Source organism: Penicillium diatomitis (genome assembly GCF_028827545.1).
Source record: "Penicillium diatomitis strain IBT 30728 chromosome Unknown utg000003l_segment0_segment0, whole genome shotgun sequence".
In the NCBI taxonomy this organism is placed as follows: Eukaryota; Fungi; Ascomycota; class Eurotiomycetes; order Eurotiales; family Aspergillaceae; genus Penicillium; species Penicillium diatomitis.
Window position 1 is genome coordinate 243716 of NW_026623175.1, and position 23491 is coordinate 267206.

The 23491-nt window shown below is 50.3% G+C and overlaps 11 protein-coding genes across 11 annotated transcripts; 3 read left to right on the top strand and 8 right to left on the bottom strand.

Moving 5' to 3' along the window:
- Nucleotides 1–593: 593 nt before the first annotated feature.
- Nucleotides 594–1338, bottom strand: N7539_002345 (uncharacterized protein; the record flags this gene model as incomplete). Its single annotated transcript, XM_056931948.1, has 2 exons — nucleotides 594–983; nucleotides 1039–1338. 2 exons carry the CDS (start codon nucleotides 1336–1338, stop codon nucleotides 594–596), a joined length of 690 nt encoding a protein of 229 aa, XP_056791907.1.
- Nucleotides 1339–3691: 2353 nt separating this feature from the next.
- On the top strand, nucleotides 3692–5999 carry N7539_002346 (uncharacterized protein; the record flags this gene model as incomplete). Its single annotated transcript, XM_056931949.1, has 8 exons — nucleotides 3692–3865; nucleotides 3930–4681; nucleotides 4845–4920; nucleotides 4977–5145; nucleotides 5207–5275; nucleotides 5334–5344; nucleotides 5397–5431; nucleotides 5492–5999. The coding sequence occupies 8 exons, from the start codon at nucleotides 3692–3694 to the stop codon at nucleotides 5997–5999; spliced, it is 1794 nt and encodes a 597-aa protein (XP_056791908.1).
- A 359-nt stretch (nucleotides 6000–6358) lies between these two features.
- On the bottom strand, nucleotides 6359–7109 carry N7539_002347 (uncharacterized protein; the record flags this gene model as incomplete). The annotated part of the gene is made up of 2 exons (XM_056931950.1): nucleotides 6359–6771; nucleotides 6851–7109. 2 exons carry the CDS (start codon nucleotides 7107–7109, stop codon nucleotides 6359–6361), a joined length of 672 nt encoding a protein of 223 aa, XP_056791909.1.
- Nucleotides 7110–10942: 3833 nt separating this feature from the next.
- N7539_002348 (dihydroorotase) lies at nucleotides 10943–12189 on the top strand (the record flags this gene model as incomplete). Its single annotated transcript, XM_056931951.1, has 3 exons — nucleotides 10943–10997; nucleotides 11068–11147; nucleotides 11257–12189. 3 exons carry the CDS (start codon nucleotides 10943–10945, stop codon nucleotides 12187–12189), a joined length of 1068 nt encoding a protein of 355 aa, XP_056791910.1.
- Nucleotides 12190–12309: 120 nt separating this feature from the next.
- N7539_002349 (MIND complex subunit MTW1) lies at nucleotides 12310–13519 on the bottom strand (the record flags this gene model as incomplete). The annotated part of the gene is made up of 3 exons (XM_056931952.1): nucleotides 12310–12909; nucleotides 12990–13316; nucleotides 13466–13519. 3 exons carry the CDS (start codon nucleotides 13517–13519, stop codon nucleotides 12310–12312), a joined length of 981 nt encoding a protein of 326 aa, XP_056791911.1.
- Nucleotides 13520–14336: 817 nt separating this feature from the next.
- On the top strand, nucleotides 14337–14812 carry N7539_002350 (uncharacterized protein; the record flags this gene model as incomplete). The annotated part of the gene is made up of 2 exons (XM_056931953.1): nucleotides 14337–14450; nucleotides 14513–14812. 2 exons carry the CDS (start codon nucleotides 14337–14339, stop codon nucleotides 14810–14812), a joined length of 414 nt encoding a protein of 137 aa, XP_056791912.1.
- A 168-nt stretch (nucleotides 14813–14980) lies between these two features.
- N7539_002351 (CENP-X/MHF2 family protein) lies at nucleotides 14981–15682 on the bottom strand (the record flags this gene model as incomplete). Its single annotated transcript, XM_056931954.1, has 2 exons — nucleotides 14981–15028; nucleotides 15098–15682. 2 exons carry the CDS (start codon nucleotides 15680–15682, stop codon nucleotides 14981–14983), a joined length of 633 nt encoding a protein of 210 aa, XP_056791913.1.
- Nucleotides 15683–16210: 528 nt separating this feature from the next.
- On the bottom strand, nucleotides 16211–17042 carry N7539_002352 (ADP-ribose 1''-phosphate phosphatase; the record flags this gene model as incomplete). The annotated part of the gene is made up of 3 exons (XM_056931955.1): nucleotides 16211–16672; nucleotides 16756–16814; nucleotides 16901–17042. 3 exons carry the CDS (start codon nucleotides 17040–17042, stop codon nucleotides 16211–16213), a joined length of 663 nt encoding a protein of 220 aa, XP_056791914.1.
- A 1118-nt stretch (nucleotides 17043–18160) lies between these two features.
- N7539_002353 (MIF domain protein) lies at nucleotides 18161–19285 on the bottom strand (the record flags this gene model as incomplete). The annotated part of the gene is made up of 2 exons (XM_056931956.1): nucleotides 18161–18805; nucleotides 18968–19285. The coding sequence occupies 2 exons, from the start codon at nucleotides 19283–19285 to the stop codon at nucleotides 18161–18163; spliced, it is 963 nt and encodes a 320-aa protein (XP_056791915.1).
- A 656-nt stretch (nucleotides 19286–19941) lies between these two features.
- On the bottom strand, nucleotides 19942–20340 carry N7539_002354 (uncharacterized protein; the record flags this gene model as incomplete). Its single annotated transcript, XM_056931957.1, has 1 exon — nucleotides 19942–20340. One exon carries the CDS (start codon nucleotides 20338–20340, stop codon nucleotides 19942–19944), a length of 399 nt encoding a protein of 132 aa, XP_056791916.1.
- Nucleotides 20341–21592: 1252 nt separating this feature from the next.
- On the bottom strand, nucleotides 21593–23394 carry N7539_002355 (tRNA-dihydrouridine synthase family protein; the record flags this gene model as incomplete). The annotated part of the gene is made up of 2 exons (XM_056931958.1): nucleotides 21593–23185; nucleotides 23254–23394. The coding sequence occupies 2 exons, from the start codon at nucleotides 23392–23394 to the stop codon at nucleotides 21593–21595; spliced, it is 1734 nt and encodes a 577-aa protein (XP_056791917.1).
- Nucleotides 23395–23491: the final 97 nt, after the last annotated feature.

The window sequence follows — 23491 nt, forward strand, 5'->3', positions numbered from 1 at the left end:
CAGACGCGCCATATGGATTTTGCCGAGGGCGGTATTGATAACGATTAGGTAACGTTTTAGGTGTGGCCCCGCCCGGACAACACCAGGCACGGGCTTGATGCGCCCGGCCAGCATTGGAACCACCGATGTAGATTGGGAAGTGGCACTTGATAAACGCACTGCATGCCCGTCCACTTCTTCCTTAATCGTCGCATTGAATTTGAATACCTAGCTTTGTATGAATTCAATATACCTCCACACAAGAAGTCAAGAATTTCCTGTCTGGAAGCCGGTGAGCGAATACATAGGTGCGCCATCCCATTGTATCTGACATTTCTCGCGCTTAAAACATGACTCTGTCAAAATTTCAGGTTACCTCCAGCTCCCCTGAGTACAAAATTTTGGTGCCAAAAATATCTACAGACTTTAAGACGTGAAGTCAGAGAAGATTGGCAATATACTACATAAAGAAGAAGCATCTTGCTTCGAACGATCTCGGGCTCTTCGCATAATTTCCAGGTACCCATCAAGGCCTTAGCAGTCCAGTGCGTAGTCGTACATGCTCGTGAAACTGTACCAAACTGCATACTGATTCATAGTTGCATACCAAAAGCTTAAGCATGGTATAGCTGCTTGGTGGCAATTTCGAGTTTCTCCAACTGTGTGTTTTCCTCGCGACGACGCGCTACGTCTCGCTGTGCCAATGTACCAGCGATAGCGGCGAATCCCATCAGGATTTGGAGAGCGAGCAAAGTACAAACCAAAGCAAACCCAGCCTGAGTGGCATGGCAATCACGAGAAAAGTCGACGGGCGCCGACTGTGCCCCGTTAGATGCTTTCCATTTGCAGGTCCAGCTTTGAAGGGTCTCTCCCTGGGTGAAACCACTTGGGTATGATGCAGAAGGCCGATATATGCTGAAGGTGACAGCAACAAGGGCAGTCAAGAACCCGGCAAAGGAAGAGGCCGATGAATAGGAGTTGAGAAGCTTGATGCGGGGGTGTGGCTTTGACATAATACATCAGAGACAGTCATCATCGCCAGTCGAGCTCGGAACTTACAGATGGCAATAGGGCAACGATGGTATACGCCGCACTCAAGACCCCGACCACACACCCGCATGCCAACGCGGCAATATTTGGTCGCACATCAAGATTGAGTGGCCAAAGAACAAGGCCTATGCTCGCCCACTGTGCAGTGTTCTGGTGGTGTTGGAGCGGAACAGCTTCACATGCAACAACAGCAACAGCGACAGCAGTGGTCAAAACAGAAAGGCACAACCGTGCCCAGTGAACAGTCCTGGTACGTTTCAAGAAGTTGGACTCTTCCATGGAGCCGGCCATGGACGTATTCGAGCTCATTGCAAGTCGATATGCGACGACGATATGGTAAAGGATTGAATAAAGATTCTCTGACTTTCCCACCTTGCCAGCAAGGAGACGTACTCGTAAAGAAGGTGAAGTAGAACCTGAAGGTGAAATCGATATCACCCAAAAGGAAGGACGGGGAGGGGGGGGGGCGGCTGGAGTGGAAAATTTGACAACACAGATCTTGCGGTGCGGTTGATTGGAAATGCTATGGTTTTTGTAGGAACGAGTACTCATGCCTCTTGGATCCACGGTCCGACCTGACGGCCCATATTCGTGGAGAAGCCCTTATGATCATAAGTATTCAATTCCCTTCGGCGCGTACCAAGCTCCCTGGTTGGAAAGTCCGTGTATAGACCTCAGAGGACAATTGCTTGGCGGAGAGTCTCAAGCGTTCCCAGGTCGATCTAATTTGACCATCAATAGGCTTGCACGCAGCTGAAACACGGAGCGATCCCAAGAAGCTGCAGATATGCGGAATGGCAGCTGCGGGTGAGAAAGACCATCCTGTCAACAGCCGGTCCCTGCGACAGCTCGGCCTGGCGCCAGGGAGACTGTATCTAGGTCATTTGGCATGAAACGGCAAAGTGATCGCGTCGATGCCAGTCATATGCAGTCGCGGGCTTGCAGATCTAATTTTGGAGGCTCGAGATGAGGATGTGATCACCGTATTTGCGTACATCGACATTTTATTTGACGTTCGACTGCATTTGTGATTGCATAACGATGCACGGTCCGAGTTTATGATTGGTCTTATGGAAGCGCTGGCGGACAAGAAGAGGATGCCTCGGGCGCTTATGATGTTGGGCTTTTGCCCCCTGAATAGTTACCGAAACCATGCATAACCCGTAATCAAATATGCCTCGATGCTGCTTTACATGGTTGATCATGACCCTAATCGCGGGGGTTTGGGTCATTCTGGTGATGTTGAGGAAGTGACAATCCGCAAAGTCGAGCGTCATGGGCATGACCTCCCTGATGAACAAACAAGTCCAGAGTCACGCGCTGTTCCCGACAGAAGGTCCTCCATTGCTCCATTGCCCCCGACCTCAGAGCTCAGGTCCGGTTACTGGATTAGTCATCAAATATGGCCGACGGGACAGGACGGTCACATGTCCAGGTGCGACATCCAACCCTAGCTATCTGTGCTTGGTCTTGGTAGGTTTCAGAGCGAGTGTAGATTGCAGAGCATCTTCTCGACCACCAACTGGAAGCTTGCGGACAGAATGATATCGAGTAAAATATCGTTGGAATCACTTTCCGTGTCAACGGGCCGATCCTTTTCTTGGGCTCAGGTCGGCCGGCATGTGCCTGTCGGCTCGTTTGTTCGGATCGGTTGATCAAGGGAGTCGACTTCAGGAAGCAGGGTCGGTTGGGCATCAGCCTGACTCTGCATCAAGGAAACCAGCCCTCGATTGGGCGAGCAAACTTATAGTCAAAGTATGCCAAATGCAACGAGATCTCTTTGCCTGCCGAAATTGCCGACACACTGTGGTCTCAATCAATCCGACTGGCCGCCGGTTGTATATCAAACTTTCCTGTTGCCATCCCTTGCGCATCTCGATATTGCTCGGTGACTGCCGGTACTGTGCATGACTTGCCGGCGCAGTCAGGTGGAATCCTAAAAGTACAGTCAAGACCGAGACACAGCAATGTCTCCGGCAAGCTCTTTTCCAGGCCCTCGACCGTTGAAAGTCCCTCGATTCAAGGAAGCTCCTTTGCCCAATCCATGTTTGGCTGGAATGCTATATGGATGTCTTCTGACACTGTCCGCCACAGACTGGACTAGGCCAATGATTCTGCTCGGCCCAAAGTGACGTCCCAGGTGCAATCTCTTGCCAGAAATGTCAAGTGGCGGGCTCAAAGACTTTTTGTATCCTCTAGGGGGTTGCAATATTCCTGCCGAGCTGGTCAACGTGGGCCTGACGCCAGAATTTGTCAGGTCTTCTCAAAGACTGCATCCACATTATCCCAACCTTACATCGGAAGAATCCAGCGGGTCGTCCCTTGGAATGTGAATGGCCTAATGCTCGACAATGTATAATTTCCAGTGTCCTTACTACTGGGCCTGGATTGACCCTTGGGGCCAGGTCCATGCCGGCGGACCCTAGAGCCTATTCTCTCCCTCCGCACAAAGCAAAGTTTTATATGAAATTTCCCGGCCAACATTCCAAGCCCAGAGGTATCTCATGGCTGACTTCGTCAGAAAGGATCTCACTCTCGTAGTGACAGGCAGCAATCCTGCTTTGCTCATGCCTGCGATCAAAATCGTTTAAAGGTGTTCTTGCGTCCTGGGAGCTCCCTCGTGGAGTAGGCTTACGACGACTAATCCTAGAGCATGCCGATCATGGCTCCTCTACTGGAGTCGACGCTCCTTCCAGTTCACCTGGCATACTTCTTCCTGTCCGCTTTGATTGGCAGTGCCATCCTGTACACCACATCGGCGCGGATCGTCGATCTGCCCTATGTTGATGCGTTTTTCATGAGCTTTAGTGCCATGACTGGAGCTGGTCTCAGCGTGGTTTGTCTCACCGGTGAATCCCAGTCTCAATGAAGTGCATACCCGCTAACGGTAGCCGAACTAGGTTGATCCCTCTGTTCTGGGGACGGTTTCCCAAATTGTCTTGTTTATCCTGTTCATATTGGGTCATTCAGTACCCATTCACGGTATCATAACTTTGATACGCGCCATGTGTCTGCAGAAGACACTCATTCAGGGTGCAAACACCGGAGAGGGATGTCAGACAAACTGTCAAGGATCATCGGATGGGAAGCATGGAAAATCGGCCCTGAACTGTGGCATTGTCAATCCTGAAAAAGTGCTTCACCCACTTAAAACCAACGTCACTGACAGAGAGATTCCTGCGGACGAGCCCTCGCCCGTTGGAAGCGAGGGCATGCGGTACAGTCGCGGCCCACTGATCTTCACATTCACGAGCTGTGCCAACGGAAAATCCACGCGTCCGGTTCTCGAGCGACAAAAGAACAGAGCCATCAGCTTGAGGTCATTATACACGCTCGCTAGATCCAGACTTGAAATCTTGTTATCTCGCAATGAGAACGTGAACAGCGAATCGAGATTTGCGAAGTCATCTGAAGAGTCCTGGCATGAATACAGAGCACTCATGGTGATTTCTGTGTCGACATTGCTGTACGCAGTTATCTGCCCCTTGATTGGTATCATTGTTGTGGGGTTTTGGTTCAAGCTCCGCCGACCGGATGTCCCACAAGGCGACGGAGTTGCTCCGTTTTGGGCCGGGTCTTTTCTTGTGATGTCTTCATTTGCAAATAATGGCATGTCGCTGATAGACAGCAATATGGAACCTTTCCAAAGAGAGTGGGTATAGCCCGGTCAAACATTTTGACCACCTATTTAATCTCCCATTCTGTGCTGATCACCAATCCTTTAGGGCCATCCCGCTGCTAATATGCGGCTCATTGATTCTTGCTGGAAATACATTGTTTCCGTGTGTCCTACGACTGCTGATCTGGTCAGTCAGACGAATGCTTCCAGATACCCCCAAATGGGAAACTTGGCGACAGGCGTTCGACAACGTTCTTACAGAGCCTCACACTGTAAGCCTCCAGTCGTTCTCGTTGAACATTGACCCATCACTGACTGTCCAAAAAAGCTATGCGGGTTTCTGTTCCCGGCTGGCCACACGTGGTTCCTTGTAGGAACAGTCGTTGTTTTGAACAGCATCATGTGGGGTGGATTCGAGCTGGCAGCACTTCGTGACATTGAGATTGAAGCTCTCCCTCGAGGGTATAGAGCTCTGGATGGACTCTACCAAGCCTTCTGTAGGTGTTCGCCCTCGCTCATTCTGATTTAAGAAGCGAACTGATCAATGGACTCGTCCAGCTATACGAGGTGGCGGTTTCGCGGTCGTCAATATTGATAAACTACCCCAAGCACTGCTGGTGATCTATGGTGAGTTATAATGCTCGTTCCACTGTTGCCATAGCAGTCTTACTGACAAATATTGTAGCAATTATGATGGTCAGACCTCATTACAGCCCTTGCTGCCGGACAATGCTGACATTTTCTCCAGTACCTCTCTGCCCTTCCAACATGTGCTGCTTTCAGGTATGTTTTCTTCTATCTACCCCGGCTGTTGTTTCTGCGAATTATACTGACAAGTTTCAGGAGTGCTTTCTTATCACATCCTGAAGCCGGAAGCCTTTCCTGTCTCGAGGCCGGTACTAAAACGCTCAACCCCGAAGCCAGCGTCTACGGGGGGCCGGTCAGGTCGTGGAGTGTTTTCTATTACGAACGCTTACGCAGTCATCTCAGTCGTGACATGTGGTGGCTTAGTTTTGCCGTCATTCTCATATGCGTTGCAGAGTCACAAAATTTTGCTGACTATCCACTGGCATTCTCCACCTTCAACATTGTCTTCGAAGTCGTTTCGGCCTACAGCTTCGTCGGTGTAAGCGTGGGATATCCTGGTAAAACCACGGCTTTCTGCGCGGAGTGGTCTCCATTCAGCAAGCTTCTGTTGGTGTTGATCGCTGTCATTGGTCGACATCGAGACGTGCCAAACATGGTCATGAGAAGAAATCGGCTCGCGCAGGTCGACGGACAATTGCATGCAACATCGGTTATCCCACAAACAATGATTGACTCGTTCCCCATCGACACTCACCACGACTGAAGTGTCCTGGAGGCTGCTTGTGACCGATTCGAAGAACTCCTGCAACAGCTTCAACAGAAGCGTCGTGATCAAGACACCCCGCCTCGTGTTGTTTTGGCGAGACTGCTGGCAACAACTTCCGGTCATTGCTTTAATCGAGACATCGCTGCTGCCAAGACAGCAATCATCTGCGCTGATATGTGTCTGGGAACCTGGGTTCTGGTGCTTATCACACCAACATCTTCGACCTCTGCATCAGAGGCTGAGTTTTATCTCGTGTAATCCGAGACCAAAATGCCTGGGACCATCTCTTTGCACACTTGCGGTTCCACACCCAGGCCGAATATATCACCTTGCCCAATTCTGTCAGCCCCCTACTCTCAGGGGGGTTGGACAGTTAGAAGGACCTCGAGATCTGGTTCATTGGAGAGAGCTCGCCGCGAGGCTTCGATGGCGTCATGAATCACTCTCGAATGATACTCGCATGAGTCCTCCATGGTCAAGCCTCGTGCCAGCACTGCGCCCACCCACTCCTCTTCCTCCACGGTAGGGCAAAAGCAGACGGTCAAGGTTTGCAGGCGAACCAACTTGCTGAATACATGAAGGAGGGCGTGTTTGTCCATGGACTCGCTCATGATCTCCTGCTGTTCTTCGCAAATATCTTGCAAGACATCATATATGAGCATGTATGAAGGACACTCGTCTGACAGAAAACTTTGACTCTCGTCAATCCATTCACTGTAATCATCGAGAGTCAACAACTCCGAAGCAAAGCAATCAAAATCAAGAATTTCTGCATGATGTATTAGCCTATCTACTGGTATTGTCTCTCAACCTCGTGGCGAGGCCGGAATGATGCAATGGCGTCGTACCTGTCCTCAAGATTTCCGGCGCAGCGTATGCCAATGACCGCACATGGTGCCGTATATCTGAGTTTGCGAGACTTTCGAGTGCCTTCAGGCTTGATGTTGAGAACTCGAATCTGACTGCGCGAAAAAGAATAGGCACTGCGGCGTCTCTCAACCTCTTGTTGGTGCATGATAGCGATTCAATGTCACTGATGTGAAGGTGGTCCATGATCCGTGAAAGCAGCTTGCCATCCAATCGATCGAGGTGGCTCTTCCAACCCATTGTGATCCCTCTTGGCTTTCAAAATCCCCTATCGAACAGTTTTGTTCACTCGCAAAAAGAACAGATGGTTTCCTCCCGTCGCAGGCTCACAACTCAATTGCCTGCTTTATGGGTGAGTGAGAGGAAGAAAAAGGGGGCGATTGTCGTCACAAGTCTCCTTCTTCCTCCTCCTCCTCTTCTTCTTCTTTTTTTATTGCGGGGGGCATAAGTACAGAACCAGAGATATCTACCGAACGTCCTGGGTCTGAATCAATTACATTGCCATCGCCAGGCTTTTCCGATAAGCGATTACGATCACTGTCTTTCAACATCCATCACCTCCGGATCGATGATTGATTGGGCCATGGGAATTCAGTGAATGGAGTTCAGGCAGAGCGTCAACCATCAAATTGCCCGAAAGGATTTTGATGTGGGGGGGGAGCATGTTGCTTCTGGGGCGAGTTCCGAAGATTTTAAAATTGCACGGACGCCTCTCCGTTCGGGATGTTCAAGCCTTTCAAGGGACGGCGTCTCAATAGCGTGTGTACTAGCCCCGCTTATGCTCGTTGGTAACCTACTACTTGGGCGATAATCATTGCACAGGCACAGGGTTCGTACTTAGTAATCGCGTGCTCAGCTACTAGCGGTACACAAGGTGCTGGTAGTCTGGTACTGGGAGTCTGGTCCTATGGACTCATGGAGTATGGACTTATGGAGGCATGGCCTGCTATAGTTTGGTAGAAGTGTATCCAGTGTACCCACCACCCAGTTGCACGCACTTACTTTCTCTCTCGGCCAACACCTTTCGGGTTAGTAGCTTTCAAATAAGCTTACTAAAGCCGGATATCTTCGGCCGAACGCAAAAATTGCCACCGATGACATGACAATCCCAACTTTCTGGCAACGCGTGGGACTTGTTATTGGAGGTATGTACCGCATGTTCACTATGTGCATCCCTGATATCCACCCCGTTGTTGATTATTGAGATACGGATTGAACTGCTCCGTCGAGAGAAGCCAGCCTCGGTTGACGGCCAGCGATTGTTTTGTTATGGAGATAAGGTAGTTGTTGTACTGTCCTTCGACCCATTCACAACATTCCCAATGACTACTGCTGTACTGTATACCTATGCAATTATGCTCTTCAGGGCGTACATCTATGGACATACTCTCCTCATAGCGAATTTGCATCAGTGCAACAACTTTGTAGACAAGAGCCTTCATGCTCTTCTTAACTATCTCGAGAGACGCTCGTGCTTTTACGATTCCCATTCGACTGACCCATGAAGTCATTCCGCAACTCATTTCCAGTTTGCGACCTACTGAAAAAGGTTGCCAAATACTGCACGTTTTCATCAAACCCCGGACGCAGGGCTGGAACATCTTAAACCTCATTACGATATTGCGCGACCATTCTATCGTCATATGGAGTTCTTCCAAGTGCAACCCAATCCTTCGACTCTTGCCAATAATAGCTTATTGAAAATGCAACAATATAGCTTAATAGGAGACATATGCATTTTATGCAGTCGTCAGTGTTACTAGTTAGTCGTCAGTAGTCACGGACTCACTAGTGCTTCCGCATCGAAAGATATTCTACTGTACTTCCACGTTCGATCATCGCACAGCCACCTGCTTAAAGGAGTGAGCCGGACGCCCGGCCCGAAAGAAAACCTCACTTGTCCGGGCTCCATTCGTTCCATGACAATTCCACGCTCTTCTTCTCCAGAAAGGAAAGAATTTTTTTTCTTTTTCTTTTATTTCCATACAAGTGCCTAAGCCATCGATGTCTTGTTTGACCAAGCGCAGTCTCGTTTGATCCAAAGTCACCAAAAGGAAACATTCACACAACGTCGACACCACTGTCAGTGTACGCACGTCACTCCCATCGATAATGCCACATGATTCGTAGCCCCTCCGTCAACGTCGCTGAATTCCATGCGCTTTAGCCTTCTTTTTCCACTCCATCTTTGACTTTACACTAGCGAGACTATTCAAGCCACCAGCCCTAGATTCTGGAGACGCTTTCCCCACCTACTTACTACTCTTGCTGGCTTTATGTACACTCCGGGGGCTTGATAGTTTGTGGTAAAAGAAGAGGTTGTCGTTGCCCTGTTAGGGTCTTGGGTACTCGAGAATGTACTGTAACTTGGGTAACCTATGCCCTATGGTCCTATGCTTCGTCCGCCCATTTAGGAGCTGAGAGAACGAACCAGGGACCCCTTCTGGCAAGACTCGATTGATCATATGCGGCTGTAAATGGTATTCGGTTCGTCACATACATTCCGAGCGAGTAGGTCACTTCAGACAGACCATAGTTCAGTTGCACGAGTGTGAGTAAGGTGTTCTCTCGGTCAGCCATAAACATCCCGTCTCGACAGGGGCTTCAACGGTCGCTAGGTATGCATGGTTTACCTAGCCTATTACTGAGCAGTGAGCAGTGAGCAGTGAGCAGGGAGGACATCAAGGACGGTAATGCAGAACTGTGGGTTTGCGGTTCACAAAGTGCAGCCTGCATCCCTAAAGGAGATAGTGTTCAATGTTGGAGTTTTTATCTCTCCAGTCCCCAATGCATTTCATCCCCTGAAGTGGGTCGGACCCTCTCCCCTCGGACCATTGCCACGTTCGGATGGCAAGATTTTGGTAAATGTCCAGCATCACTGGAAAAGCAAAGAAAACTTTAAAAAAGTCCCGATATGCAAATCAGAGACCTGATTCAGCTCTGATGTCCATCCTCTCCTTCTTTGTTGTCAATGCCGAATTGCCGATTTTTCCGGGTGATGTCTTCACTTTGGGGGACGTTTCGTGCCAAGTACCGAGGTATCGGGGAGGAATACTGGAACAGTGGAAACAACTACTATATGCGTTGATAAGGACAGCGCCTATAGTACTTTAGTACGTAGTTAGTACTAGTCACTTGTAAGTAGTAAGTCGTCAGTAGTACTCGGGCGATACCAGACGGTCTGCACGACATGGAAGTTTGACAACCGGATGAATAGAGCTGACAATGCCATGGACCATTTAATGGATGGGCTCTGGATTCCGGTATGACCGCGCCCCCGGTGTCGATGAGTTTATTCGGTTCAGCGAATGGTCGTCACTTTGGCAGACGTTCATTGATTCAAAGCCCCCTTGTCTGGAGTAGACGACAGGAGACCTTCTTTCCGGACATACCAACCACCAGGTCAGATTTGGAACGTGTCAAAAGCTACTGTGCTCGTTCCAAAAGGTCAAGGTACAGTGCAGTTGTACAGCCCACGCATGAATCAGGGGATCGTCCGGCAATAGCCTCGAAGACCCGGCACTTGTGAGACCCGTCGACGTGCACACTCGTTGGCCATGTCTTGGTGATATGTTGTCGCCGCCACAGGGCATAGGGGTGCTGTATTCGATGCGTTAAGCTCTCTCTGTCTTTGCACCGATCAGCCCGACCGCGGCATAGCAATTGAAAGATCTACTACTAGTTGATGACCATCCTTCATGCACTGCATAAGAGGACTTCGATTGCGGGGAAATTCCCTTCTGGCAACGTCGTTTGGACTCGGAAGAGTCTAGGCTTCATCACACAAATATAAATACCAATTGAGTATCAGAAAAGCATCACTTCACAAAGAAATCATTGATCTCCTTTTCTTCGCCTCTTTCTTTTCGACAACAATCAACGATCGCATACTCGACGTCCTCGTGTATAAACAAGTTGTTCTCACAGGGAATCGCGGGGAGATACGGCTGAAGATGAGACCGCCCGGCAGAAAAAGAAAATTGAGGGCGGGGTGCATCTCTGGGGGAGCTACGCCGCAGCGCTCTCGAGTCTCAACATCTTCCAGCTTTTGATCCAGTGTATCTCATCACACAATGCCTCTTTCTCAGCTCCAGGGAGTCAAGCTGCCGGCTTCGGCCGATTTTCACGGTAAGTTCAAGGCGATAGAGAGGCCCCAATGCAGAGGTTCCTTCTCCGACAACGACTGACCTGAGACCAGTCCATCTGCGGGAGGGCCCAATGATGGAATTGGTGACGCCCACAATTCGACAGGGTGGTGTGAATACAGTTTTTGTCATGGTGAGTATGCACAGAGAAGAAGACGACCAGGAAAAAGAGCGCCCGTGGAATTTGATCATTCAGAAACCATGATCAGCAGAGCTAATGCATTACACCGACTTCGCATTAGCCCAACTTGGTCCCTCCCATCACCACAGTCGACCATGCCTTGGATTACAAGAGGCGCCTCCAGGCCATTGAGCCCAACGTCAATTACCTCATGTCCCTCTACCTTCACGAGTCAATCACTCCAGAGACAATCGTCGAAGCAAAGCAGCGCGGAATCACCGGCGTCAAGAGCTACCCAGCCGGCGTGACGACCAATTCAAGCTCCGGCGTCGTGGACTATACTTCGTTCTACCCAGTCTTTGCCGAGATGGAGCGCCAAGGCTTGATCCTGAACCTGCACGGCGAAGCTCCGTCTCGTGGAGACGTGACGGTGCTCTCGGCAGAGGAGAGATTCTTGCCCATTTTGGCCGAGCTGCACGCCAAGTTCCCCAAACTCCGAATCATCCTCGAGCACTGCACCACTGCCGCGGCGGTCGAAGCCGTCAAGAAATGTGGCCCCACGGTCGCAGGTACCATCACTGCTCACCATCTCTCGATCATCATTGACTCGTGGGCCGGTGATCCATTCTGTTTCTGCAAACCCGTAGCCAAGACCCCAGCCGACCGAGATGCCCTCCTTCGCGCCGCTGCATCTGGCAATCCCAAGTTCTTCTTCGGCTCAGACAGCGCCCCTCACCCGTCGGCGTCCAAGCGTGGCGGTGAGAAGATTGCCGCCGGTGTTTTCACTCAGCCGTACACCACCCAGGTTGTTCTCGACTCCTTTGAGCAGGCCGTAGAGAATGGCGTGCTCAAGGACGAAGACATCACGCCCGAAATCGTCGAGGGTTTCATGAGCAAATTTGGCCGTGCCTTCTATGACATCGGCCAGGAACAAAAAGAGTTCATCAAGTTAGAGAAGAAAGGTGAGAAGATCGCAGAGATCTTGAAGTCTGAACAGACCGACGTGGTTCCTTTCCGCAAGACCCAGGAGACATGGACGGTCACTTGGTTGTAAATCGTCTGTTGTACAACCACGAAGGAGACCGGCTGAAACCCCAAAACGGAAGAAAATTCCGCTCCAAATTGAAGAAGCGCTGTGTTCAAAGCAAGGTGGCTCTTGTACAATGAGCCAACATCATTCTTTCCTTGTCTGCGTGAGCATGTTTGCCACGTTCTCCAAAGCCTGGGCCTCGGAGATATCGATGCGACGGCCCGCGACAATCGTATTGCCATCGTCACTTACGGCCAATTGGCCGGCACGTTCCAAATGTAAACGGATGCGGCTTTCGATGTACTCCCTGCGTTCGTCCCGCTTGGACTTGGCTCTGATCTCTGCAGACGAGCCAGGCAAGCTAGCTAGCTTGGGCCGTAGATTCTCGAGAGCGGCATGCAAAGCCGGCAATTGAGACAGAATAAAGGTCGTGTTGGTGGTCAGTGGGGCATGTTTGGTATTTACGCCGGCGCCCACGCCGATGCGAAGCTGACGGGCAGCGGGACTGGACGTAAGGAAGGACAAATCGATGGCATTTCCTGCTGCAGGTGCCTTGACTTCGTTCTCAGGAGTCACATTTGCCACTGTGGACAGTATTGATTTCAATTGAGCAATGACAGCTTCGTTCCGCGCAGACTCTTCTTTTAGCGATCGCGTGAGTTTCCGAGTTTCCAAAAGCTTCTTTCGTTGCGCAAGAATGGTCTCGGGTGTGGGCGAGTTCGGGCCTGGATTGAAAGAGAGCCCCTATTGAATGATGACGCTCCATTAGATCTCACAATTTTCAAGATCATTGACTAATCAGACAAGGTCACCAGCAAGCCTACCTCGTAATGCTTCAGGCGCACCCAGAAAAGTAAGTCCTCTGGCACAGTGAGAATATTTCTCAAGACATAGATCTCGAACTTGTCAAAAGCTTTGTCCACATTTGCCTCGAGCAGGGTCTCAAGCTGATGCAGTCCATTTTCAATCTCCAGTCGAGCTTCAGGATAGACGACATTGCCATCCTCATCGGTGTCAGGGATGGTCGAGCCATTGTTTGCGTGTCCGAAACCCAAACGCTCCGGCGGCGTCGCAAGAAGACCAGACTCTAAGCTTGAAATTGCTTGGTAGATCAAGTTATTGATGGAGTTGATGATATCATCGATCAGGGACTAAATCATCATCAATCGGCGTTAGCAGCTGCGACTTACTAACATTTTTTGACCACGACCATCAAGTGCAATAAGTTGCGCCGGACACTACGGCCCGGGACGCGATCGGGCTCAGACAAAATAGAGCTGAATGTAAGGGCGAGACATACCAGAGGTGTATAGCTAAAGTGCTCCGTGAGCAATGAAGTCGTTGCGTCGTTCATCTTTCAGTCATATAGCGCCTCGCCACGGACGGACCTTGACTTTTGTGGTACGGGCGTGCGCGCGTTGGGAGGACCAAAAGACGCGCCGAGGCGAGGGGGGGGGAGATAAGGATAAGCTGCTGAGTCGTGACCGCTTTGAAGCGGGGGGATGTATGATCGGCCGACGGGGAGTCCCTTGGCTTGCTGGCTGTGTCCACCCGTTAAGCGGCTGGAAGCATACCACTGAAGTACTTCCACGTTTCTATTCCAGGGCTAATTGGCTATCCAACTAATAGACTCTTGGGATGAAGTGGTAGCTACGAGGGTGCCGAGAACACAGCACAAGCAATCAATGACTCGCATTAACCCGCAATCTCACTAACGGTGCTACAATCCTCAAGTCAAGATGGCGACATCCTGCAGTAACACAGTCCCTGGCACGTCGACATGCGATACAACATGAACTCCCGTTATAGTATTCGAATACCTCACGAGCCGGTTATGTAGCTCTACAGGTCAGAAACAAATCTTTAGTTGAAGACACAATCTCTTCTGGCGCAAGATGTGTACACACACGCCACTTGATGTTCAGACCGCATGTATCAGTCTTGAAGCTTGCAGTTGCTCGGGACGATTTTGAACGGCCGGGCTTCAATAGGCCTTCGGCCGGCTTGGTTGGATTCTCAAGCACCTGGAATTTCTATTAAAGGGAGACTGGACCTCGCATGTCGAGCACTACCGTACTTCAACACGTTCCTTCCTTGTGAAGCCTTGCCAGTGAGTGCCAAATTCTGACTATCGACCAGTGGCTCGCCTTTCTCTAACACGGATACAGAAAATGCAACACTCAAAGCAACTGCGAGTGCTGGTGATCGTTTCCCAGCGAAGCTCCCTTTACAATCTCAGTACGACTGCCCCCGAAGAGATCGTGTTGCGAGCAATGCGACTTGTCGTGAAAAAAAATTGTGGCAATCGGCGGACGCCTCTCCCCAGACACGACTTCTTACAATACAGAAGTGGAGAAGCCGGACATACCTCGTCTTCGACATTGCCCATGACGAATACGACACAAAGCTCGGTCACCTCCCGGAACACAATCAGCTTCATGTGTTGGTCGCTCACTTTAGCAAGAAGAAAGCGGCTTATCCGGCAAGCTCGTGGGTCTCACAACAAGTCAATCATGACGTGGCGATGCTGCACAATGCTAATGGTTATGATGTGAGCCCACCATTTGTCGAAGACCACACTCTCGGAGCGCCGCCGACGTACCGCAACCCACGCGACATATCTCTGTTACGGGTGGAATATGTCTAGTTCTGCGCTCGACTGATGGCAATCATGGCGGCGCAGAGCTGCAGAAAATAGGTCGTCCCTCGGTCTTGACTGGGTTGAGCGATACCGAGTAATTGGCGGCCGCCCAGGGTATAAAGGGGTGCGTCTGATTTGCAATTGCAAAGTACGTAAACTCATGACTAGAACGGATTAAAAATCCATCGTGAGCTGCGGCGCCATCTTCTCGAGGTCCTCGACCTACGTCAACTCGTCAGCATCTTTCATACTGTCTCGGCAAGTTTAGAATGAGTAGCAAATGCGATATACCTCCAAGAAACCGTCATCAATTCTTCTTCCACTTGCTGTGCCCTCCGGCCCAGCTCTCTCGTATACCGCTCGCGCAATAGCTTCCCTCACAAAAACATCCACGTATTTGGCGACCACCTTGTTCGCATCCTTTGCAATCTTGGTCTTTTCGTTCTGGAAATGGTGATGTAGCAGGCGTGTGAGAAGTTTTGCCGGAATCTGGGGATCGCTCGAGCTCACGTCCTCGCTTTCTTCGTGATGGGTGATGATCTCTGCGAGAATGTAGTCGGGTTCTTGCGAGAGGGATCGCTCACGGCTACGGACTGACGCATGGTCCGAGTCTGCATCGGAGCCATCGGCCGATTGTGAAGCTGACGGATGAGATTCGTCACGCTTTCGCTTTGCGGGAGTGGGAGCTTTTCGGGGCTTCGATTTTGATGCCGTTGCTGACGTGGTCTTTTTGTTCGGAGCTGCTCCTGTGTTCGTTTGTTTGGCCTTGGGTTTGGGGTTGGATGCGGCACCGGTGGATGGACCGGCGTTGCTTGAAGCGCGACTTGGCGGCTTGAAGGGACGCTGGCGCTTCTTTTGCGCAGGAGCATCGGCCATGTTCACAGATAGAATGTTCGAAAATTTTGTGGAATGAGTATTTATTAAAACAATATTACAATCAAAGAATGAACTGTACTGATGAGTCGACCGGTAAAATCACCTTGTATATTGTCGAAGTGGGCCGCGGAGACGCGATCGTGTCAAAGGACGAGGGACGCGGTATCAGGTGATCACACGAGTATCGTGACAGCATCTCATTTCCCGTCAGACAAGTTGCCCACCGGCCAGTTTTGATTGCCCATGCAAACAGGGATTCAGTTCAGAACCCTGAAAGTCTCATTTCGCATTAATCATTCAGGACGTTACACTTTCAAAGTGCCTGCTCATCACTGCCTCATAAGTATCATAGAATCAATGTCTTCGCGCCACAGGCTGAGGCTGCCCGTTATTTAGCTAACTGAGCATCCATGTCAATTCTAAGGCAAGATTTTGGCCAAAGACGGTACCATCTATCGAGAACAGCCACAATTTTGATTTTCAATTTTAATCATTGACTGCCCTGAATTCATTGTTACTCATCAATCGTCACTCGCCCCGAGTTGGCGGAGTCACTACCGTGATCCGTAGACCTGATTCCTCCAGGAGCTGTCTTGTATGTATCCACGGCACCGCAAACAAGCCCGAATTGAACCGACACGAGTAAAGCGCTCGTGGTGATGGCTCTGTCCCGTCTAGCAGAAGATCCGTGAGCTTGCTTTTGAGATCCTGCAGCGCCGCAAATGTATTGTTTAAGATCTGCGCAGGCGGGTCCACGTAACGGCCAATTCCTTCTGAAGTGAACAGGCAGATCACCCAATGCTGCTTTTTCTTCTTCTTACCCTGATGAGAATCAGATGGCTGCGGCGGAATGATCAACGCTGTTCCCACGGGTAGCACGACGGTTGAGAGTCCCTTGGCCTTGTCGGAGAGGTCGGCGATAGCGTGGGTCTCTTTGAACTGTCGATATTGCAGACAGTGTTCCCTATAGACCCGGAACGCCGCTGGGTACTAATGTTTGAAAGACTCCGTTAGACAAGGACCAAGGTCGTTTCAAACTGGGTAGTAGACTAATGCATCGCAAGGTCACTTACCAAGATTTTGAAGCTCTGCGCCACACCCCCACCCCACACACCGAGGGTATTGCATGCATCTCGAAGAAGTCAGTCTCATTGCGACTCCATCAAGCAACGTAGACAACACAATAAGTTTGATCTGGCGGGAGATTTTCAGACTCACGAATCAGTGCGGAACCCTCAGGGGCATTGAAGAGGTCGCCAGACACTTCGTTGATCATGCGCGACTCAGATGGGGGCCGAGGAACATCCGACGCTTGCTGAGCCACTTCAGCAGAGCTGCGATCATTCTTGTGATGCTCCATCATACCTCACAGCTTCGACAAGAGTAAGAATACGGACAGTCCGGAGCTTATCTCGAGCTGAGGAAGTAGCAAAGAGTAACTGCAAATTTGTTGAGGATGAAGACGAACGGAATCGATGTCAGGACACGAGCAGCAAGAGAGGACAGTGAGCGTGATGAGAAAGGAAGATGAGCAAAATCTTCGAGCAGGGAGAAAAGAAAAACTATTTTGAGGCACTAGCCACATGACTACCGTGACTTGGGACAAAAGGCAAGGGAAATATTTCGAGAAAGGCAAACCCGAATTAAAACTCAACGAGAAAGCTCAAATTCGCCAGCGATTGCACGATTCTTGGGGCAGATGCCCGACACTCATCCAGGCATCAAAACTAGATGTACCTTCTAGTCATTCATCTACCAAGGTTGTGATGAAGCTGAGAACTAGTAAGTCACGCACCCACTCTGGTGCAACCTTTATCAATCTCTCGTTCCGTTTAGTATACAATAAAATGTAAGTGAAAGATGTGCCTTTTCTCGCCCCGTAAATTCGCGTTCCTAGCAATGCGGACCTTGACTTTGCTTCCACTTCATTTGCTCAAGCGATCAGACACTGCCCGTCCTTGACCTTGTGAAGGAGCAAGGTGTCTTTTGCTCTTTCGTTTGTCCTTGTACGTACCAAGTTATCGCACTCAGAGGTACAAGCCGTAGCAGCTAATGAATCTGATAAGGTGTTATAGTTGAGCAAATGCGCAACCGGGTTGGTATTGCGCTTTACTCAGCGTCACCCATGGAGACCAACACCAGAGCGAGTTCGATTCACACGCGAGACTTGGATAATATACGGCTATTTTCAACTTTAAAAGGTATTTTTCTCTGCTTGGAATTGTTGCATGGGACTCCCATAGAGCCTAATCAATATTTGTGTGTAATTTGTTGAGCATCCCAAGTCATTAGGTGGCTTGGCATCTCAGCATTAGAACATCTGCACCCCGAACTAGCTGCGGCATGGCCGTCGCAACTTGTTTGCGACCTTGACATAAGAAACGAATGGAGAATGATGGTACACCGTTGTGGTAAGTACACAAGTTTTGTTCTCGGAAGATGACGAAAGACAATGCGTGTGCTGAATGGTCGACAAGCTCAATCCCTACCACCGTGACATGTGTCACCCTCGCTTTCTTGTTTGACCTTGCTTTTTTTTGCTCTTCGAAGACGTTCGAGAATGCTCATCAAAGACTCCCTCGTTTTGGGACCGTCGTATTCCTTTTGCTCTGCGTCCACCACGGCGGCGTTTTCAGAAGATCTTTTGCGGTCGGCCTCATACAGCCGTATATGAGTTGGGGTGGCCCCAGACACTATGAGTGGTCCGGTCGTGTCACTGGTACGTTTGAGTCGGCGACTCATGCCTCGAGAAAGGGTTCTGAATAATCCAGAACGTTGGGCACCGACTTGCTCTTGGCGGCCGAAAACACTTTGTGCCGTTGAACAAATCGTTCCGATGTTCACCTCCGGAACTGGCATGAAGAGCACAGCACCTCGATCGGAAGCAATTCCCAAAGTATCGTGGAGTGTTTGCTGTAACAAAGTGGCATTGCGGAGATTCAACAACGAACCACACGCGGCTGATGAGGTCCAGACTTTCAGCAGGTATGAGGGAAGCGTTGAGCCACCATAGAAGACCGAGACGTTCTGTTGAACCACCAGCTGCACGGCAGACTCGGGATTTTGAAAGATCTGAGCCACCTCGGACGCCAGGGTCGAAAGCAGTGTCGAGCTCGCCTGTTGCTACACTATGATGTTAGAAAGAGAGACTCGGTCCAGCTTAGGTTTCCATAAAGAATACCTCGCTATTGGTGCTCAGTTCCACAGTTATAAAGGCATCGCCAGCCGTCTGATCTTGTGATGACCTGCAAGAGGCTTGCAAGGGGGGCATGCGACCTCACTGACGGGCCTCTCCTTCGCTGGACCGGATTCAGTGCTCTCGTCGCTGAGGCACGGTCTTGAAGCCCGTTCAACAGACTTCGAAGACGGAGGTGTAAGATTATAGTTCGTTGTCGTTGTGTCGGTATTAGTGGCCTCGAATATGAATGGTGCCACAGCTCGCTGTTCGGGCTGTGACTGCTCATGTACGTTCGCAGGTACTGGGTTCGTGGGCAACAATGACTCCAAGGAGCGGCGCAGTTCGGCCGCATGCATACTACACCATGCAGTTTGATCCAATCCAGGCGGAGGTGGGATAATTTTTGGCTTCCTCGGAAATCTCATTTTTAGAGCAATAGTAATTGAGCGGAGAGACTGAGGATACACCAAGTCAACGCAAGAGTGTCGATAAGAGTACAAGTAAAAGGGGGTGTATGATGTAGACTGACTATTTGGGTTCTCATCAGAATATCATGAGTAAAAAACAATGTTTCCTCAGCACGAGACATAAGGAAGGAGCAGAGCTCCTTGTCAGCAGAAGCTGTCGAGCCCGGATGCGAGTGCGAAGTGTCTGAAGTGGTAGGTGCGATCTGACTTCCAATAGGTGTATACTGAGATATGGCTGCGCCACATGCAAGTAGTAGCAACTCTGATTCCTGGAGAAAGTACGCCGCACTACTTGCATTCAGTATTTGTTGGACTGGGCTTACCAAATTTATAAAGTAATGAGCTCTTCGTCAAGGTGCCTCGATCTCTGGACCGACACAACAATCATTTGCGGAACGCCGAATGGCTGTTGCTGTCAATCCACAGTACTACTACTAACCTCGATCCTAAATGAAGTCTGTATGCAACATCAAAGACTGGTCGGAGAGCTCTATTCATGACTCTGAATGGCTTTCTCGTCTGGGACCCTGAATTCCAGGTGCTCGTGCTGACAGCCTACCTCAGTATAGAATCCCAAGCAAAAGGGTTCCCAGGTCAGCCATAATCCGAATTAATCACCTAATTTGTGCATGCGAGATCCTCTTTGCAGCCGCCTTCAGCTCTTCTTGTGACTGCTCCCGTGGGCAAGACGGTGGGCGGCGGAACAAACCCTCAAACGGGATGATCAAGGCATCGGAATTAACCTCGATATGATTTCGACGCTTGGTAATCAAGATGTGCCGAGTGCGATAACGGCGTCCATTTAGTTTCTCTCCTTTCCAGGCGATTCGGATTTCCGGCTGAGAGCGATTTATTTGCGGCGTCAAGCATACGTTTGTTTCGCCGTCCCCCGGTCTGAGCCAGAAGCGAACATCGGAATCGAGCTCTGCGTCACTCCCCGAGTAAGCTACCTCGAGAGTGACTGACGGTGAACGAGGCACTCCAAGAGAGCTTCGTTGTGATTGCCAGGCCATGTCTGCCTGGTTTCCCCGGTTTTTTCAATGGAAGGTTACGCCTGTGGAGCTGCTGAGGGCATGGAAGAGCCCCATCACCTTCACGACCTCGGCGGTCATGTCATGTATAACGAGAGTAGCCTCCCCATGCCGTTCTGACGGTATCCTGACCAGACAGATCTCTTCGTCGAGGTCAAAGGCCTTGAGCAATTTTCCAATGGACGAAATGTCTTCGTTTGCAATAAGGCTTATGATGGTTCTCTGAGATGCATGGAAATGGATGAATTTATTTGCATGAGTAGAGAGGCCTTAGAATGCGCCAATTCGCGTTCGAGGACATGAAGAAAGCCAGACTTTCTTTAGTAACCATATCGCTTGATCGAAACAGGAAGGGCTTGGAGTAAAATATTATTGAGAATGAACTCGGCGTTTTCATCTCGTGCGGTTGCCGTTCTGTTAAAGAAGAGAAGAATGGCCCAATGTGCAGTGGCAGTTGCGCAAGTTGCTGACTGTACAGAGTATCTTCAACCAATGCAGACAATACTCTTAGTGGTAGTGATGGCAGTAGGCACGTCGTAGATTCATTGAGATCGCCTGAACTAGCATACCAATGGCTTAGGTAGTGGAGTTAGGGCTGAGTTATCATAGTTGCCATGGGGGGCCCATGATAATGGATGATCATGGATTGAACCAAGACACCTTGGCCACTGGAGTTCAAAAAATTGACTCTGTCGGCCTGTAAAGAGATGAGTTGATGAGCAAGCTGGAACTTGTTGTCATGCATTGAAAGGTGAATCAATTGATCGAGGTTGTGAGCAAAAAGAATATGCACAATGCACTCTGAGATGCACCGGGCATTTGATAGGTGAGACATGGCCAAGTATGTGGTCAGGAATGAAAACTGTTTGCCGGAAGAAAACGTCTATAGACGGGGAAGTTCCCCTGCTGGGTTTTTAAAAGCGTTCAGAATTAAAGATGAGTTGTCGGCATAAGCACGTGGGAAATTAGAAGCACCAACAAAGGAGGCATGCAATCTGTGGACATGGATGTACATGTCTGGAGCAGACCCTCCATCCACGTCTCATTTGCCGTTGAGCTGCTCGACTCTTTATCTCTTTGCATGTGCCTAAGACACTGATAGTAATACCTGCCAAGCTATTGTAGTTTGTGGAAGAGATGTCATGGATATGTATTCTATAAGGGTATATCTAAGCAATAATCGACAGGAACTCTGTACACAATCAAGTGATTGGGATTGGTGGGGTGCCAGTTGTCATCCACTCACGAGGTTATCGGGTGTCGATGGTGTTCCTTTCATAAGATCGCCATTCGTAGCATTTGCATCGGTCGAGACAGCACCATTGGTGTTCTTTCCATTGGTGACGTCTCCACTGCTGGAATGTCCGTCGTCGGCAGTCCCGTTAGGGACTATCTCCTGAGTAGCATCTCCAGCCGCAGTGGCATTCGCCTTCTTTGGAACATGGGTCTCTGTCACGGGATTTTCGCCGGCTGTGGACTCTTTGGAACCATTCTTCTTCACTGTAGTCTTTCCCTTGGCCGTGAGAGCCCCAGTCTCAAAAGCTTCCTCGGGCAACGGACGGATGTGCGGCTGGCAGATCCAATAAGGACGACCATATTCAGCAATTGTTGCTTTCGAGCCGGTCAATGGCTCATCCGCTTTCAATTCGAATTTTCCCGGGTTCACCTGATACTCTTTCAGGCCTTCTTTGACGGCCTTTTCGACAAGAGCAAGTACATGTTCAAAAGCGGGCATATCGCCAGGCCGTGTGCGAGCGAGTGCATCACGGACATTGGTGTGCGTACCGACCATCGGTCGCAGTACCTGGAAGAGATGGCCTTGCATGACACCCAGACTGGGAGAGTTGGTCCGCTTTTGCTTGTCGCGCTTTTGCTTTTTCCGGGGTGGGCCGTCCTCCGGCTCATTCTCGTTGCCGTTGTTCTGTGTCTCGTCAAGATCGTCGACGGGGTCGGAGGGAAGATAAAGTGGCTTTCGCTCGGGCACAGGCTGCTCAAGCACGTACTCGTACACAATATCGAGGTATCTTCGGAGGATTGCATCGATCCGGTATCCGCCCTTTCCATCCCGACCACGCCAGTACTCTCGTCCTTCGTTGCCAGGCGATGGTGGGGTGCCGAAAATAGTCGGATCGGACAGGTTGCCTTCCGCGCTCATCACACCATCGGCGCCAGTTGCTTTTATGCACCGCTCGATATCGTCGTGGTTCAATATGTTGCCGTTGGCGAAGATGACGGTCTCGGGAGGTAGATTATCCCGCAGGTACCGAATGTAGCTCCAGTCTGCCAGGCCTGTCTCATGTCCCTTCTGTTCCCGCCTGCGCCCGTGCACAGCAATGATGTTCGCGCCGGCTGAAAGAATCATCTTGGCGTATTCAAGCGTCTTTTCCTTGGTCTCTTGGATACGGAACTTCGCGGTGACTGGTATTGACAGCTCCGTATGCAGGCGATTGATCAACTTGTAGATCAAGTCCCAATCCTCCTGAAGGAAGGCACCGTAATGTCCCTTACGCGCAATTCCTTGAGGGCAGCCCAGATTCAAATCAACAGCATCGCAATATGGAGCGACGTGGCGGGCTGCCTCCAAAAATTCGTCGGGGTCGTTGGCGCAGAATTGAACAAAAAGTGGTCGATCAAACTCGGGATTCCCGTCGAGGTAAAGTTCGTCCTTTCGCTCCATATCACCAGTCGCTTCGCGGGTCGGTTGGAAATGTTGAGCGCGCACTTTGGCTTGATCACCGAACAGTCGGGCATGGAACATGGGGGAGTATGATAGCAAAGGCTTCGGTTCATCCGCGGGCATGAAGGATCGAGTGAGCATACGCCAGGCCTGCATGGTAGATTTTTAGTCAGCCGCTGTTCAACTTGCCTTGACGGTCAATAATAAACGTTGCTCACAAATTCGGAACGATCCACCATCGGGGCTACAATATACTTGGGACTTCCGATGCTTTCGTAAAACTTGCGGCCCTGAAGTTTTGTTGACGCACCATGGGCGGCCGCTTCGGCGCCATTCTTCAGAGCGTTGGTGGACGCCATCCTGGACAAACTGCTGAGTCTTGGGTGGCAATGGCGGCTCAGCCACGGTAGAAGATGACTTGAGGTACCTATCGTGAAATTGGTGGATACGTCACGA